Source organism: Hyperoodon ampullatus, assembly GCF_949752795.1.
Source record: "Hyperoodon ampullatus genome assembly, chromosome: 3".
In the NCBI taxonomy this organism is placed as follows: domain Eukaryota; kingdom Metazoa; phylum Chordata; class Mammalia; order Artiodactyla; family Ziphiidae; genus Hyperoodon; species Hyperoodon ampullatus.
In genome coordinates, this window is record NC_136916.1 from 50,777,461 (window position 1) to 50,794,715 (window position 17,255).

The 17,255-nt window shown below is 45.4% G+C and overlaps 1 protein-coding gene across 1 annotated transcript in view; it reads right to left on the reverse strand.

The window, feature by feature from the left end:
- Positions 1 to 3,885: 3,885 nt before the first annotated feature.
- Positions 3,886 to 17,255, reverse strand: part of ANXA2 (annexin A2) — a 33,666-nt gene continuing 20,296 nt past the window's right edge. The window contains exons 4-12 of the mRNA XM_079699660.1: positions 16,539 to 16,652; positions 12,812 to 12,902; positions 11,796 to 11,875; positions 10,137 to 10,196; positions 8,110 to 8,203; positions 7,399 to 7,494; positions 6,521 to 6,579; positions 5,271 to 5,393; positions 3,886 to 4,258 (exon numbers count right to left, since the gene is read on the reverse strand). Coding sequence (XP_079555786.1) covers positions 4,199 to 4,258; positions 5,271 to 5,393; positions 6,521 to 6,579; positions 7,399 to 7,494; positions 8,110 to 8,203; positions 10,137 to 10,196; positions 11,796 to 11,875; positions 12,812 to 12,902; positions 16,539 to 16,652 — 777 coding nt within the window. The 3' untranslated portion in view covers positions 3,886 to 4,198. The remainder of the gene's footprint in view (positions 4,259 to 5,270; positions 5,394 to 6,520; positions 6,580 to 7,398; positions 7,495 to 8,109; positions 8,204 to 10,136; positions 10,197 to 11,795; positions 11,876 to 12,811; positions 12,903 to 16,538; positions 16,653 to 17,255) is intronic.

Sequence of the window (17,255 nt, forward strand, 5' to 3'; positions counted from 1 at the left end):
CTGACCCTATACACTTACTTCCAGGAAAGAGACATGGGCTAACAGCCCTACCAAGATTTAAACAGCATCCCACAGACCCTGAAAGGAGAGGCCCTGCAGAGACCAGAAAGGGAAGTTTGGAGAACTTAAGTCCATCCTTGACCCGTCCCAGTTTTGCCCAGAGCTTGCCTAGCTTTCAGACTAGATGCAGGCTATTTAATGTTGGAATCGTTGGGTTGGGATTTCTCTAAGGCCTAGATAACGTGGCTCCTGGTTCGCTCCCCCCTTACCCTCTACTGTGGAGAACGAGACTGAGCAGGCTGATTAGGGACGCATAGCTGGGAACAGCACAAATGCAAAAGAGGACTTGCAAAGGGGAAAGTGTGTTTTCTGTTTTAAGAAACCTGCTGACATAGGGAATGCTCCTGTTTTCCTGTAGAAATGCTTCCTTCAGTGGACAAAATTCAGCCACAATCAAGCTAATTGAATGCACAAATGTAATATTTTTCCAGGCCACCTCCAATTTAATGCTTGATGAAATCGTGTCTTTCGCATATATTTACAAAAGCTTTTCTTCATCCAGAAATGTCTGTTAAAATTGCTTATAGATGCTGAGATAGCAAATCACTCTTCTAATGTAATGAGATAAGTCATCTCTATAAACTTTGCTTGCTCAAATGTACTCGCATAAAAGAAATCAGGCTACAGGCTTTTTTCAATAAATAGAATGAACAACTAGAACTTGATGGCTATAGCATGTTCTGCCTCATTGCTAAGGGATGTTTAAAATTGCTCCCTCTCACTCTCTTGCAGCGGAGTTTTCATTTTGGTAGTTGATGGAAAAAGGAGGTCAGATAAACTAATGTGGGTAAGAAGGCAAAGCCGTTTGTCAAAACGTGGGGAGAGGCCTGGAGACTGGAGTCATTTAAAGACTAAAAATTGATTTAAAAGTTTTCTGTCCTCAAATCATTTTTCTTGCTAAATGCAGCCACTTTGTGAGCCTGGTTTCCCCTGCTCTAGCTATCTTTACTAATAATTTACGCCACAGGAACTTCAGATACTGGGAAGATTCATATGCGTAGTCATTGATGCATAGCCCAGTAAGATGGGTCCAAAGATCAAGAGTCTGTGGAAAAGACAAGGTTTAGCCACCTGTTTCTAAGTAAGATTTGTCTTCCAACTCTAATCTGGAAGCCAACAATGTGACAAAAAGGCTTACTAGGCCATCTCACACACACCTAGGGTCACCATATAGGGCTGTCATGTATGGCCGCTCAGATTGTGCACTGCGTAAGTCCAGGGGACATACCATTCACATAGACTACAATGTGAAGGGTGCCGTCTGGAGCTGTGCAATGTGACAGTCCTGTGTTGCTCCACCACACAGGTCAGGGAGAAAAAAAATCGTATCTTCTTGCCCACAATCATAGTTTAATAAGTTTCCATGACTAGCATGCATTTACCTTTAACTCCTCAAAGAACACAAAGTTCTTATTATCAGCTGCCATTGTTAAGCCTGCCACATTCCCTTTTCCTTCTCTTTACAAAGTAAAATTGGGAGAATAGTCAAATCTCCACATGGTTCTTTACTTCAAGAAACCGTTTGGGGACTTCCCGGGTAATGCAGTGGTTAGGACTCCACTGCGTCTCCAATGCAGGGGGTCCGGGTTCGATCCCTGGTCAGGGAACTAGATCCCACACGCATGCTGCAACTAAGGAGCCCGCCTGCTGCAAGCAAGACCCGGCGCCACCAAATAAATAATTTAATTTAATTAAAAAAAAAAAGAAATGGTTTGGACAGCTTAACTGTGGAGGACAAGCTGGAATCCAGAATACAAAGCCAAATTCCAAGGGCCCTTTCTGTCAGTTTTGGAAAACACTAGACAGCCATTGTTCCATTCAGGGGAGACAGGAGGCAGCATTTGGAATGGTTCTCCGGTGGCCTTCCTTTCGCCAAGCTGCCTTTTGGATGTTCCCTCACGCCTGCTGGAGGGTCCAGAGCAGCCAGACCAGTGGCCAGGCCACCCTGGGCAGGGCGAGAGCAGGAGCCTGCCCACACCCTGGCTGCCCGGCCCTGCCTTCTCTTTCCACCACCTTTCCCTCTGCTGCATGAAACGCATTGCGTGGTGGGAAGAAACAGCCTGAATACTTCGTGATCTGAAACACCGCTCCCGACAGCCTCTGCTCAGCCCAATCAGTTTTTTTTTTTTTCATGGCCGCGCCATGCGGTGTGCAGGGCCTTAGTTCCCCAATCAGGGATGGAACCTGTGCAGCCTGCATTGGGAGCACGGAGTCTCAATCACTGGACTGCCAGGGAAGTCGCAGAGCCCGATCAGTTCTGAGGTCAACACCAGAATGTGCAGGGAAACAGAAATTCCCTGCTTCTTATGCAGTTCCTTGAACTCTGCCCCAAGCATGCGGAAAAGTATATTCTGGGATTGGAGGCATCACATCTAATATGCATCGGAAGAGACATTTGAGGAAACACACTATTTTTTGCCTAACTTGCATTTTAAAGAGTATCTCAGTGGCCTTACGGGCACTTTATGGGCCTAGTGACTGAAGAGCCATGTTCCATCTGAGTTTCCACAGCAAGTTTGCCAAAGGTCAAAATAGCCAATCAATCAGTCCACAGATGCACATCTTTTGGTTATCGTGGTGCTGTTTTCATTGGATCTGGGGGCTGAAAGTGGGGCAGGTGTTCTCCATTCTCCAGACTCCCCACTTCTGTCCAACCAGCCCATTTCACACCTGCATTTCCACTACCTGCCTAGTCCCTGCAGGCCACTAAGTGCATCCAACATCAGCCAGGTGTCAAGAATTAGTGACTGACACAGCATCCTTTACGAGGAGAAAATGTAGTGTAAGAATTTGGGGATAGTCATCAACACTGCCCCAGCCCTACCCCCAGCTTAGGGGAGGTACCTGTATGAGCAAGCCATCTTCAGGGTCCTGGGCTAGAAGCCAATGAACAGCACCTTCACCTTGTGAGCGGAGACAGGTACATCAACACACACGCCTGTTTAGTACACAGCCTATCCATGGAAGGAAGGACCAGAAACCACGTTGACTCTAGGAAGGCCCCCTGGCTGGTTGGGAAGAGAGTGGGAGGGAGATGTAATTTTCACTGCACAGACTCTGTGTGACTTTTGAAATGTGAACCAGGTGTATGAATTACCTTTATCAGAACCATAAGAATGCTCGTGGAGAGCTTCCTCCCAGCTGTAACACTTCCCCTTAGATATTAGGGCATGGCTCAGATGTTTTCTTCTCTGGGTCATCTTTCTCAATCCTCCCAGGCAAAGCCAATCGCTTTCTTCTCTGTGTGCCCGTCTGCTTTTGTTACACCACCTGTATAAGGATGCTGTAGCCTGACTCTGACAGGTGAGCCCTCGAGGCCGGGGCAGGATGTTACTTATTTCTGTTAATTCTTATGGGAATACTTGCAATATTTGCTAAATGGAGTCTATCACACCATCCTACCCTTTTCCCAGTTTGAGGCCCCTGCAGCTTCTTTTCACCTAACTTACCTGTATAAAGATGAGCAAATGAAGGGGTCATTCTGGCATTTTTCCCCCCATAGGTACTATCATCCCCTGTGCAATAGAACCTTCTATTATAATGAAAATGTACTCTGCCTGTGCTGTCCAATACACTAGGTGCTAACCACACGTGGATAGTGAATATCTGAAATGTGGATAGCTTGACTGAGGAATTGACCTTTTAATTATTTCGTTTAAATAAATGTAAATGTAAATAGCCACATCTGGAGAGCAGCTACTATATCGGACAGCTCCTTTCTAGAGCTTTCTTCCTCAAGGGGACAGCCTTACCAGCCAAACAATACAACCCTTAAGCATGTTTGATTTTGAAACAATTAAATTGAGAGCAAGGTCAACAAAGTACTTGTTCCTAAAGTAAAAATTCAGTTTATTCATCTGTTTACGACACAGTACTCAAAAGGCAAAGTGTTTCACATCATAGATTTCACTTCCAATTCCCTGGAATGTTCATTTCTTTGACTGAAAAGAGAGACTAGACCAGAAAGCCAGGTAATGCTTAGGCAACTAAACTAAGGGTGGAGCAGGTGGGGTGGGCAGCACTAATGTCATCCTCCCAGGGATGGGCACAAGGGGGTTGTTAGCCACATGCTGATTGTGTAGATCTGTTAGCTGGGAGCGCAGAGCAGCCGTCCTGGACCCTCGGGCCATTACGGGCTTCAGTCATCCCCACCGCACAGGTACAGCAGCGCTTTCTGGTAGTCACCCTTGGTGTCTTGCTATAAGTGGCCAAGGAGAAAAAGGAAATTCAGGGTCAGGAGAAAGACCCACACTCTGCAGAAACACACAAGCAGGCCCACGGCACATGGAGCCTCTGTGGGACCTGCCCAGACACACCCAAACCATCAGAGGACCCTCAGGGATCGCGGCCCAGGGGAGCTTATTGCCACAAGGGTAGAGAGAACACAGGGTCCTGGGGATTAACATGGTAAGTGACCAGAGGACAGAACCCAGTCTCCTCCTGCACTGAGGTCCTGCAAACACCACCCGTTTTCTCCCTGGCCCGCGTCCTTCCAGAGAAGACACGCGAGGCACCTTCCTGCCTGATTGTGTTGTTTCGTGGACTCTTAAAGTCACGTGGGAATAAGCTGATGAGTTAAGGAAATAATTACTGAGTCTAAATGCTCCCTGAATTTTAAACATATGCCCTAGTAAACCTAGTTATAGCAAACCCAGCTCTAAAAAATTCATCCCTGGTAACCACTGACACGACATTGAAATTTTCAGGATCTTTCAGAAAGAGGGGTTTGCAACATCTGTCTGAATTAAACACAGTGGGCGGGACCACGGTGAAGGCAATTGCTCCTTATATATGAACATTCCATCCCTCCAAAACAGGGACAGGCTAAATGGGGAGGGGAGAGATGGGAGTTCTGGGTGAGGAAATGTTGCCAGGCTTATCACAGAGGAGTTTCAAGAAATGGAAATATAATAAAACGTAGATTAAACTGATCTCAGTCTTTTCAGGACGTCAGCAAGTCTTGCAGGATCACTGTCATGGGCACCAGCTGTCACTGCAGAATAGGTGTGGGAAATATGAAATATTTGCCTGATTCTGTAAGATTCCAGGACAAATCCTAATAGCACTTTCAAAATAAATCCCTGATATTTGATGACTAGCATCTCTTCCCCGGGGAGTTAGAAAACAGAAAACCGCCATTCTGCCATTGTTCTGACAGGCACCTGCCCAGGACTCCCAGCCCTCTCTCTGATGGTCAGGTGGGGCCTTACCTGAATGTAGTGGTACAGGGACTTGCCGTACTTTTTCTTGAATTCACATCTAATTTTCAACATGTCCACTTCACTGCGGGAGATCATGATTCTAATCAGGACCTTATCGCGAGTTCCCTTGCCCTGAAAGTCAAATTTACGCTCCAAGTTACAATTCGCTGACAATGTTAATCATTAAAAGAGTCTAGTGAGTTCTCCTGCACATGGAACTGATTTGGGCTCCTGAAGCCGCCCTCTAAGAGACTGCAGAGATAACCACAAAACTGCTCCCTTAAGAACAATGAGCGCCTTGGAATTCCAAACACACCAGCATGAAATCGGCACAAAGCCCCAATGCCGTACATTCAGTAAATGTGAACTGAGCGCTAACCACTGCAAGGCTCAGGTCAGGAAGTGCGTGAGTTTACGTACGTAACACAAAGCTCCTGGCTCTCGGGGGCTTAGAGGGCACATGCTACCACGCTCACCATGGCTCTATGCCATTTTGAATGATACAAGCAATAAGGACCACTAAAGTTTACATCCAGAACCTCAGACCAGAGAACGGGCCATACTTGACATGGAACTAACTGGTCTGGGGAGATGGGAGAGAGGCAGTGTGGACAAGGGGGTGACCCAGGAAGAAGCGGCAAGGGCCTGGAAGCCATAAAGCACAAGGCACATCTAAGGCATGGAAAAAGGGATGGGACTGTGGGAAGAGACAGTCCATTTAAGGGAAAACTGCAGGGCTGGCTTTGGAGTCAGACAGACCCAAGTTCAAGTTTGGCTATGTAACCTCAAGCAAGCTGAAGCTTTCCAAGCTCCATTCTCCTCATCTAGAAAGAAAATAGTCACACAAGCCTCAAAGGTTTTTTGGTAATGATTTAAGATAAAGTAAGTAGCACAATGCCTACTGCCTAGTGGTTGCTTAATAACCTCTCTTCCTTGTTTGTCCTTACTCTGGGGTACCAGGAGGGAATCACTGAGAAATCTGAACAGGAATCTGACATGATCACCATCTGGCATTTTCTCTCTCCCGTGGCACTTTGCTTTCTACCTGTACACAAACACGTGTTCAAGTAGTTGGGAGAAACAGAAGACAGATTTGTGGTTTTCTCACCTGTCATGTAAAAGCAGAGCTGACTACTGTGTTCCTGCACCTAGACAGTGGGGTCCCTTCCTCCATCCGCTAGTCAGAAGCCTTAGTCTGGGGCACAAAGGAAGAAAAAGCCTAGTGTGGAAACACAGACCTCTCGGCCAGTTGCCCTTACCTTCATGGAGTCGTACAGTCTGTCAGCAAAATACAGGGGCTTGTTCTGAATGCACTGGACTGTGGAGAGAAGAAAAGGGTCAGTAACTCCTCTCTCCTCCACCAGTGGGGGGTGAAGCCCTGACCTGGGGCACCACCAGATGACCAGACGTAACAGGAATGGGCTCTGCAAAATGCGAAACGCTCAGGGAAAACCAGGAATCCTCTGAATCAGCCAGCTGTGCTTTTTCTTTTTCTTTTTTTTAATAAATTTATATATTATTTATTTTTGGCCGTGCTGGGTCTTTATTGCTTCCTCTAGTTGCAGCGAGTGGGGGCCACTCTTCATTGCAGTGCGCGGGCTTCTCATTGGGGTGGCTTCTCTTGTTGGGGAGCATGGGCTCTAGGCCCATGGGCTCAGTAGTTGTGGCTCACGGGCTCTAGAGCACAGGCTCAGTAGTTGTGGCACACGGGCTTAGTTGCTCTGCGGCACATGGGATCCTCCCATACCAGGGCTCGAACCCATGTCCCCTGCATTGGCAGGCAGATTCTTAACCACTGCACCACCAGGGAAGCCCCCCACTGTGCTCTTAAACCAGGGGGCTCTGAGCAATGCAGAAACCCAAATGGATGTGTGAGTTCCCCCAATGGAGAGAGCCCTTTCTCTGGTTATATTATTCCTCCTGGGCAACGCTCCATTCTACCAACGTAAGCCCTTCCTCAGTTCCGTATCTTAAATTCATACGGTGAAGATTATGAAACTACCCAAATCATGTAAAGAAGCCATGCCTCCCAAAGCCACTTGAATTAACAGGATGGCCATTTGTTACTTCTGCTTCAGCACAGCTAGCTGACTGAAAGCTGATGTCCACTAGGGATGGGGGGGCCACACCTGCTTACCTAGGTTCAGGAAAGCGTTTTCCAGGTCTCCTTTAACCTCCTTCTTGATGCTCTCCAGCATGTCATAAGGGCTGTAGCTCTTGTACCTTTCAAATACTAAAGAAAAGCAACAGATAATTATTATAACAGAGCCACTAGTCAAAGCTATCAATGGTTGCCCACACGGTTATGCATCTCTCTCTCTCTCTCTCTCTCACACACACACACACACACACACACAGATGATGATAATCATAGCATCCTAGAAGGTTAGGGATTGCCACGCAGACCAGAGCTGACACTGTACCAGTTGCCCTGGGACAGCCATACCATGCACCTGTCCTAAATGGCACTGCCCCAGACACATATTTTGACCATCTTCATCTCTCCGGCGTGGAACCCACTTTATCTGGGCCACGAGAAACAGTACATAGCACCCAACTAAGTCCATTACTTCAACAGATGTGGCAAGATAAAATGATCCAGACGAGAAGAGGCAGCACAACAAAGCACCAAACATGAAGAGTATTTAGGGGAAAAAAATGATCCAAAATGGGAAAGAAGGTTGAATGGACTTGGTGAGGAAAAATGGGTGAGGTTAGAGGGCACAAAGTGGGGAGTGTACTCCGTTTTGGCAGACCCGAGCCCCAACACAGACACCCAGCTGGCCCACTTGAGAGGGCCCTCCGTTTTGGCCCTGGGGCTCTAAGGCCTCTCCAGCACAGCACTCACCTTTCTGGAGGTGGCACACACTCCGCTCGGTCATGATGCTGATCCACTTGGGAACATCAGTTCCTCTCCTCTTCACGCCAGCATCATAGAGATCCTACGAGCACAACCGACCACGAAAGTTAATTCCACAATCCAGAGCAAGGTCATTAAAAACGCGTCATGCACAAAACCCCAAAACCTATACATTCAGAATGCCAAATGAGAAAGGACGATTGCACTGCAGACACAGGAAAAATGTGCTATTTAGGTCAAAAGTCTTAAGAGCAGTCTTCCTGAAGCACAGACATACAGCATGACAGTAGGTTGTGTTCGTGAGGGTGATGCTGTAGAAATCTCCTTCCCTGAACACCAAAGGGATGACCAAGAACCTCTACTCATATACAGAAGGACAAGCCAATGCTCATTAGCACTTCCAGCTCTCCTCCATTCGGGACGTTCAATAGCACATAAACTAATGTTCATCTACTAAAGACAGCTACAAGTCACGTACCCACCCCCAGAATTCTTAGAGACTCCGGAAATGATGGAGCTGAAAGAAAAAAAAAGCTGGTCCAATCACATTTTCAGTTTCTGGAAAATTTAGGGGCTATAAGTAATGCTAAGAATGGCAGGGAAGGAGGGAGAAAGGCTTATGCAAGAGCCGATACTTATTCAGTGACCATCCACTATCTGGGAGTTGCAAAACCCTTTTCTAGGGGCTTCCCTGGTGACGCAGCAGTTAAGAATCCGCCTGCCAATGCAGGGGACACGGGTTCGAGCCCTGGTCCGGGAAGATTCCACATGCCACGGAGCAATTAAGGCTGTGCGCCACAACTACTGAGCCTGAACTCTAGAGCTCGGGAGCCACAACTACTGAAGCCCGTGCGCCTAGAGACCATGCTCCGCAACAACAGAAGCCGGCATAGCAAAGAAGACCCAACGCAGCCAAAAATAAATAAATAAATAAATTTAATAAAAAATAAATTTAAAAAACTCTTTTCTACCTCCTGCTAAGTGGGCTATGTGAAATATACTGAATTTTAAAACTAAAATGGATTAAAATTAATTTTGTTCTTCAGCTCTTATGAAATACTTCGAGACAGCTGTCGACCCTCTGGGAAAGGCATGTAGTTCACAGTGATCTGAATCAGCTTCACAAATAGTTTTGGGTGATTATGGAATGAGAACCAGCAGAAGTTCTATTCAGCCGGTGAAGAAGGAAGGGCCTCTGCCTCTCTCACCTCTTCCCCCACCACCAAGGGCAGTAAGCCTTCCTGTCCCTGCCTGTGCCTCTACCATCTCCTCCCACTGTTCTGTGTTGTGAATTCTATTAGTGTGTGTTTGTGAACACCAGCATCATACCCTGCAGAAACAAGCAAAGCCTAAATGAGCAAATGTGAGTCAGAAATTGATCCTGTAACTAACACCAGCATTATAAGGGTGTATCTTGTTTTAACTACAGCTTCCAGAAAGTGAAAATGAAGCCCACAAATTCTTTGACATTCCTCCCTTCCAAACGTGGAGCCTACTTCCCCTCCCACTGACGGGAAGCTAGACCTAGTGACTCGCCTCTAATGAACAGAGTGTGACAGAAGTGACAGTGTGTGTGACTCTTGAGTTTACACCATAAAAGGCACCTGGCTTCCTCCTCGCTGTGTCTCTTGGATCACTCACTCGGGGGAGAGCCAGCTGCCATCTGTGAGGACACTCAAGCAACCCCTTCGAGAGGCCCATGTGAAGAAAGAGTAAGGCCTCCTGCCAACAGTCACATGGGTGGGGGACTACATGGGTGGGTGATCTGGGAAGCAGATCCTCCTGAAGCTGTCAGGCCCTCAGATGATGCAGCCCTGGTCCACATTTTGTCTCCAACCTTAGGAGAAGTCCTGAGCCACTTCCCAGTTCCTGACCCACAGAAACTGAGAGATAATAAATGCCTTTTGTTCTAAGCCACTGAGTTTGAGGTAATTTATTATGCAGGATGGATAACTATACCCACTATCCAGAGACTAGGAAACAAAACCCCAAACACCAAGAAGCTTGGCACTGACCCGGGCATCTTGGTCAATCAGTTCATAATCAATGACAGAGCCATCCTCTGCTCTTCGACCCTACAGGAAAAAAAAAAAAAATTAAGAACATCAAATGTATTTCTTTGTACATTTTAAAACTGAAAATGTTATTTTCACCCCAACTCATGTAAGCCACTATTTACTGAATAAACACCCTCTTGAAATTTTTCTTCACTTAAAAGTCTAGGTTAAAAAGAAAAAGTCTAGGTAAGACCAAGGATTGTTACAATAATTGAGGCAGTGAAGTGGGGGCTATATACCCTCTTGTTACCCAGTTCTGGGCTAAGCACCTTACAGAATCTACCCTCCTCCCCCTAAAAAAGGTAATGATATTTAGCTCCTTCCTTCAGAGAGCTCACAGTCCAGATGGAGAAATACACATGGAATAAATGGTAAAACAACACAGTATCTGTGGCTCTAAGTAGACGTGAAATGCAAAAGAAGGCAGAAATCTATCAGGCAGAAGCGTCAGCAAAATCTGTGGACAATGGGGTACAGCTGAGGCAAAGCGCAAAGGCTGCATCAGATGAGGATGGCACTGGGAAGCAGGAGAAGCCATTCCGCACAGGAGGAGCGGCACAGGGGAGTGATGTGCGCCCAGCCGAGGAGAAGGTGAGTGGGAGGGAAGCCTAGTGAGAAGACTAAGTTAGGGAGGGCCAGCGTACAGAAGACACTTAAAGGCAGTTGAGAGTTTGGATTTGATGCAGCAGAAATGTCTGTTGATCAGGAGCTTGGTCCAAGTGGATTTCAAAAAGATGGGTGGGGGGCTTTCCTGGTGGCACAGTGGTTGAGAGTCCACCTGCCGAGGCAGGGGACATGGGTTCGTGCCCCGGTCCGGGAAGATCCCACATGCCACGGAGCGGCTAGGCCCGTGAGCCATGGCCGCTGAGCCTGCACGTCCGGAGCCTGTGCTCCACAACGGGAGAGGCCACAACAGTGAGAGGCCCGCGTACCGAAAAAAAAAAAAAAAAAAAAGATGGGTGTATGCAGGGCACGTGGTAGAGAAGAGAGCTGGGGAGGGCAGTACAGAGCTGTTATGGTGATGGAGAGGTGCGTGGGCAGGATACAGCATGCCCATCGACCATTTGTCATCAGGGTTCCCAGGGAAAATTCCTCTTCCCTCGCCCAGCTCATACACATTAAACTGCACTCGGGTCAGAATTCAGACTCAGGAAGGAAACGCCTTTCATCCACATTAATGTGTTAACATCAGTAAACAAGCAAAAACCTCTCCAGGGAAACCACTACCTGGGCAAACCGTCTCTTAAGAAATGAAAGCAAGTGAAAGAAACAAGAGGGTCACTTGCCACTGGGTCCTATGTGACCACAGATAGGGGCAAAATGACCCTCCCCCACGTCACAGTGAGGGCTGGCACATAAATCCAGGCCAGGAGCTGAGAGCCGCTTCTTCCTCCTCTGGCCCCAAAGTCCACCTGACCATACGGTTTTGCAGGATAAGAAATCCTATTATACAAAAATGACAACTCTGCAGTGACAGTGCAAACCCACTGTCGAAAATGCAGCTGGAATTTCTGATGCAGGCACAGAGGATTGAGTTAATTCGCTCCCAAGTACAAAATGAGGTGCGCAACTTGCCTTGGGAGGAAGCAAGCACAAAGAAATAAACTGGAAACCAACCTTCGACAGGGCGACCATCAGCTTGCGGAAGTCACCAGACGTGTCAGAAACGATATCCTTCTCCAGATCGGTCTTGTACACTTGGAAAACAAAACAACACATCTGGTTTGATGCTTCCTGCCTGTGCAGCCAGCCAGCCACCCATCCCACTTATCCCCTGCCCACTAAGCCTCTAAAAAGCAGAAACAGCTGTGGCAGCATGGATATACCCACCCAAGGGAGGTGGACTCTCTAGAATGATTTTTACCCTCATAAAATCAGAACCAGAGTTATCAGTGACAAGGGACACACAGAGCAGGATCAGACCAGGGATCCTCAAGCTCACCTTTGGTCAGTGACTTCCTGGGTAGCTAAAATACTGGTTCCCAAACTTCTTGACTCTACTTATTTGGATCATCAAAAAATTTGGAGGACTACACACACACACATACACAATGCAGTTTATTATCTACTGATCGAGAAAATGCACAATGGCAAAAACTAGTAAGAATTAAAAGAGTACTTTTCAATGAATTTGTACTTTATTATTCAAAATAGCACCTATGTTTAAATGTAGTCGTACCACATACACACGTAAGCTGCATCATTTACTCCACCCAGGTCTCCTACACTGCTTGGTGCACATAGGTCCATGTGTCTCTTGCAACAGTGATCCACAGTCAAGAGCTAGGAACCTCCTCAGCAGAAACTGGACAGCACCCATTCCAAGAAATCCATGTAAAATACTTTCTACTTCTCCCCATCATATCTTTTTTTCCTTTTTTGTTTGTTTTCTCTGCTTTCGCTCCTGTATATCCTTTTGTATTAGTTCTAGGGGAATATAATCATCAAAACCCAGGCCATTAGGAGATGGAGGAGAGGGACCTGGGACAGAGCAAACCCCTGGACGGTCCAGATGGCAAGCATTTCTCCACAAGTAATCCAGGCACCCTATCCTGAACACCAGCCCAGCAGGCCAGGATGGGGGTCACAGAAACAGGGCTGAGAGGGTGCACCACAGAACTAGGGCTACTCACTTTCCTTGTAGACTCTGTTGATTTCCTGCAGCTCCTGGTTGGTCCTTGAGCAGATGATCTCAATGAGGGAGTCCTCATCGGTCCCCAGCCCCTGCGAACCAGGCATTGCAGACATCAGCAGGGAAAGCCCTCCAGGCCATTAGCGCACTTCCCTGATCTCAATCAGGTAAACTACACACACAGATTGGGTGTGTAGCACGCCCCTTCCTGCATTCCTCCTGAGGGATCTGTACTGCATTCCTCAGCACAAGGTAAAGTTACATTCTATTCCTTTAAAAAAATGCTTCATCAATGGACTTCCCTGGTGGCGCAGTGGTTGAGAGTCCGCCTGCTGATGCAGGGGACACGGGTTCGTGCCTCGGTCCAGGAAGATCCCACATGCGGCGGAGCGGCTAGGCCCGTGAGCCATGGCCGCTGAGCCTGTGCGTCCGGAGCCTGTGCTCCGCAACAGGAGAGGCCACAGCAGTGAGAGGCCCGCGTAACGCAAAAAAAAAAAAAAAAAAAAAAGCTTCATCAAAATAAAAGATGGTTTAGGGCTTCCCTGGTGGCGCAGTGGTTGAGAATCTGCCTGCTAATGCACGGGACACGGGTTCGAGCCTTGGTCTGGGAAGTTCCCATATGCCGCGGAGCAATTAAGCCCGTGAGCCATAACTACTGAGCCTGCGCGTCTGGAGCCTGTGCTCCTCAACGGGAGAAGGCCGCGATGGTGAGAGGCGCACGCACCACGATGAAGAGTGGCCCCTGCTTGCCACAACTAGAGAAAGCCCTCACACGGAGGCGAAGACCCAACACAGCCAAAAATAAATAAGTAAATAAATTTATAAAAAAAATAAAATAAAAGATGGTTTAACTGACATGTTTTTTTTTTAGCTCAACTATATTAAAAAAAATTTTTTCCCACTATATATAAATATATAGTGAAATGGGAAGAGACAGCAATGGAATACACCAAAATGTTAAAAGTGGTTGCCTTTTGGTGATGGGTTAATAAACTGAATAACTTTATCGTCTCCCTATGTTTCTTCATTTTTCAACTTCTCTAATAATCAGCCATTACTTTAATAGGTGAGAAATAATTTTCTTTATTATACAATTCTGCTCAGAAATTTAAAACAAAGGAATACAGAGATTTTATGCTGTCATTTGCAGCTAGCATCGTTAGATTGGAGTAGGTCTTTTACGAGGGAAAGGTATAGATAAGATAAAATTTTTAGCTTTACCTCTTTGAAATGTAAAATTGGGTTAATGTTAAAAATTTCATTCTTGTACTTCCATTTTTGCTTGATTGCGATGCACTCTTCGGGCATTTTAGAGAAGCAAAAGGAAATAATGAAGTGCCAGATAAACCTAGACACCAACACTTTATTAAGGAATAAGAATTTGATGGGTGATGTATTCAAATTTAATATATACACTTTTGAGCTGGCATGCCAGAGAGCTTGAAAGGACCCAATGAAACTTGTATTTCAAAGCTGGCTTCATGATCAAAGTCAAGATTTAATAATCAGGATTCTCTAATACTTGTCTTTCCGAGTATGGAAATATCACTTTGAACTAAGTAGAATTACAACTGTTTAAAATGTAAATCAATTATAAGGTGTTAACACAATAAGAAACTTACTTATCCACATGAAAAGTGTGTCAGCTATTAATTAAACTTATTAGAGTTTATATGCCCCTAAAAAAGTGGTTTATATAAGCTAAGCCTCAGGTTAATAGTTAATTTTGAATTTTATTCCTCATCTAATCTGAGCCAAGGCCTCTTCTCCCAGAGTTTTTAATCATGATTTGTAGAGGTGCTGGCAAAGCCAAAATTTCTTCCCTTCTTAGCAAAAGGTCTCCACAACATTCTATACAGATATTATAAAGAGATTACCAAGCATCTTCAAATATTTTAGGGGGCAGTTCTTCAGTCTCAAGGATATATACTATAGTCTAAAAATAACTCATGCATTGGAAGAAATGCTATATCCTGACACTGTTGAAACGTAAAACAGGTACAGCAATAGAAGATTTGTTTTCTTTCATCACTGATATACCCATGTTAATATCAGAGAATTCTAATAGTATTTTTTCTCTATATTTAAAGGTGACCTTGGCAATTTCAAACTTGGCCTAAGCTCTCCACAGACTGTCCACAGTTCACATCACAAGGGCAACGTCTACTGTAACATATGGCAGATATTGCCACTGGTATTGCCAGAAGTCAAAACAGATTTTTTTTAAAGCATAGTTCAGTTCATGTGACTCCAAGCTTTATAGATTTCAGAAGGGTACTCAGCTGTGATAGCTAATGGACGAGCTGGCACAAGGTCAAAGATTTAGCAGTCAAAGCACCTTTCATTGGGCCCAATTACATAGATTACAATGGTGATTGACAGCTCAAGCAGGTCTGTTTCAAGTCACTAATACCTAGTAATAGATACTTATAGAATTGCACAAATCACAACTAAATGAATTCTTGGCAAAAATAAGATAAACTGATCTGAAGTGATGATGGTCAGAAGAAACCCAGGAGAGGCCAGCTCATCCATGGTTCCAAAGGTCCCAAGACTGAGTGTTTCCAGTGTTCTTTTTATTAAACAGGATCATTAAGTGTTGTTGACATTTTATCATTCTGTCCAATATAGTCTACTTAGAAAACTCAGAGCAAGTCTGCTCAAATAAACTGAGCACAGCTTGGGCCAAGCTGGAAAACTGATTTCAGAGCAAATCTTTCAGCAGCCCTGAGCTATCAACTTCTGGGCCCTGGAAGTACCCGGTGGGAAGCTGCCTCCCTCTCGAGGTGCTCTGTGGGAGAAGGGATGACAACTGAACTGTGACATTAGCTGGTGACAGACTTACAGCTCCGTCTCTCCAAAATTCAGAAATGGTGGCGTCACAGAAAACACACTCGGACTTAGAAGAAAAAATCAGAACTACAGCTTTCCCTCCACTCTGAGGCTTTACCCAGTTTTACCAGCAGAGGGCAGTGTCAGATTATTCAAAGTGTTGCAGGCACACTTACGAAAAGGATTCTGTGCTTTGCCATTAAACATGCATTTATGTTCATATATCTATTCCATTTATATAATACTTGATGTTTTAGGTACACACAAAATTCAGGGGAACTTACAACCTGGAATTTTTCCTATCTAATTTAACCTAAAAAAATCCATGTTCAAAATAACTTTGCAAAATACAAACAGAAGACAGTAGCATGTGCCTTGATACTTTGAACAAAACACAGGAACCATTCACGATCTGAAATCACCCTTTATGTGCACTGTGATGTTCTGATTTTGCCCAAAATTTGAATCAAACAATGGGACCAGCAAGGAGAAGGTCAGAAGAAACAACCAAAACGGCATACGCAGATTTTTGTTAAGCTTCACTTAACAAAAGCTATGAGTTTTACTTTTGCCTTAATATCCTAACAAATCTTTTTTAAAGAGGAAGTGTAATCAAGGAAGTAGTTTTTCCAAATGGTATTCCAATTGCCCAGGTGCCAAGCAGTAGCAGCTGGTAACTGACTTCTCTGCATCATGAAATTTCTTTACAGTCTTAAAAAAAGTAATTGAAATATTTTTGGTACAAATCCTGAGCCTTATAGCTTCAGTTCATTCCCAAAAAATGATTCCAAATGAGAATTCAACATAACTGAAAATCACCTAATTACACTCAGGAAGCTGTAATTCACAAATATTAATGGCAGATTTGACAGAGATTGCATCTCACACGTGTTTACCTTCATGGAGGCTTTCAGCTCGGAAGCGTCATACTGAGCAGGTGTTTTCAATAGGCCCAAAATCACTGTCTCCAGGTGGCCAGACAAGGCTGACTTCAGTGCTGATGCAAGTTCCTTCAGAAAAACAGGCAACAACATGGAAAACTTGGTTGGTAACCAATATTCCCTTTAAAACTAGTAAGACAAAAATAGAGGCATGTGTTTGTAAAGCAGGTTGTGATTCTTTGACAACTCTGGGGTGTTCGGTCAAAGTATCCTTCAACCGCATTCCCTTTGGCAGACCCAAAGGTCAGAAATGGAAAGATCAGACTTTCCTCCTGTAAAATCCCCCAAAATCCAAGCTGATTTTGCCCTCTCGTCCAGTCAGTAAAAGGAAACCAGAGCAGCATGCAATGTCTCAGAAAGCTATGAGTGAATGCAGCTTACAATATGCTTACACTCGCATGTGGTAACAGCCTATTTAAGACAGGGCACTTTCTAGGGTCAAGGCCCCTGCTAAGAAGGAGGTGATCAAAGTGGGCAGCCTCCAAGGAAGCAGAACCCTTGTGGCCTGCTGGTATCCTCCTGTGAAAGGTTTTGTGCAGCTGTGCAGAGGTGGCTCCAGAAAGTCTCCAGGTGGAACCCTTGGCTAGAAGTGATCTCATGAAGCTTTCCTATGCAAAACACTTCACCTAAGACCGAGAGAACCTCTATGTTCCATACCAAACTGGAATGGTA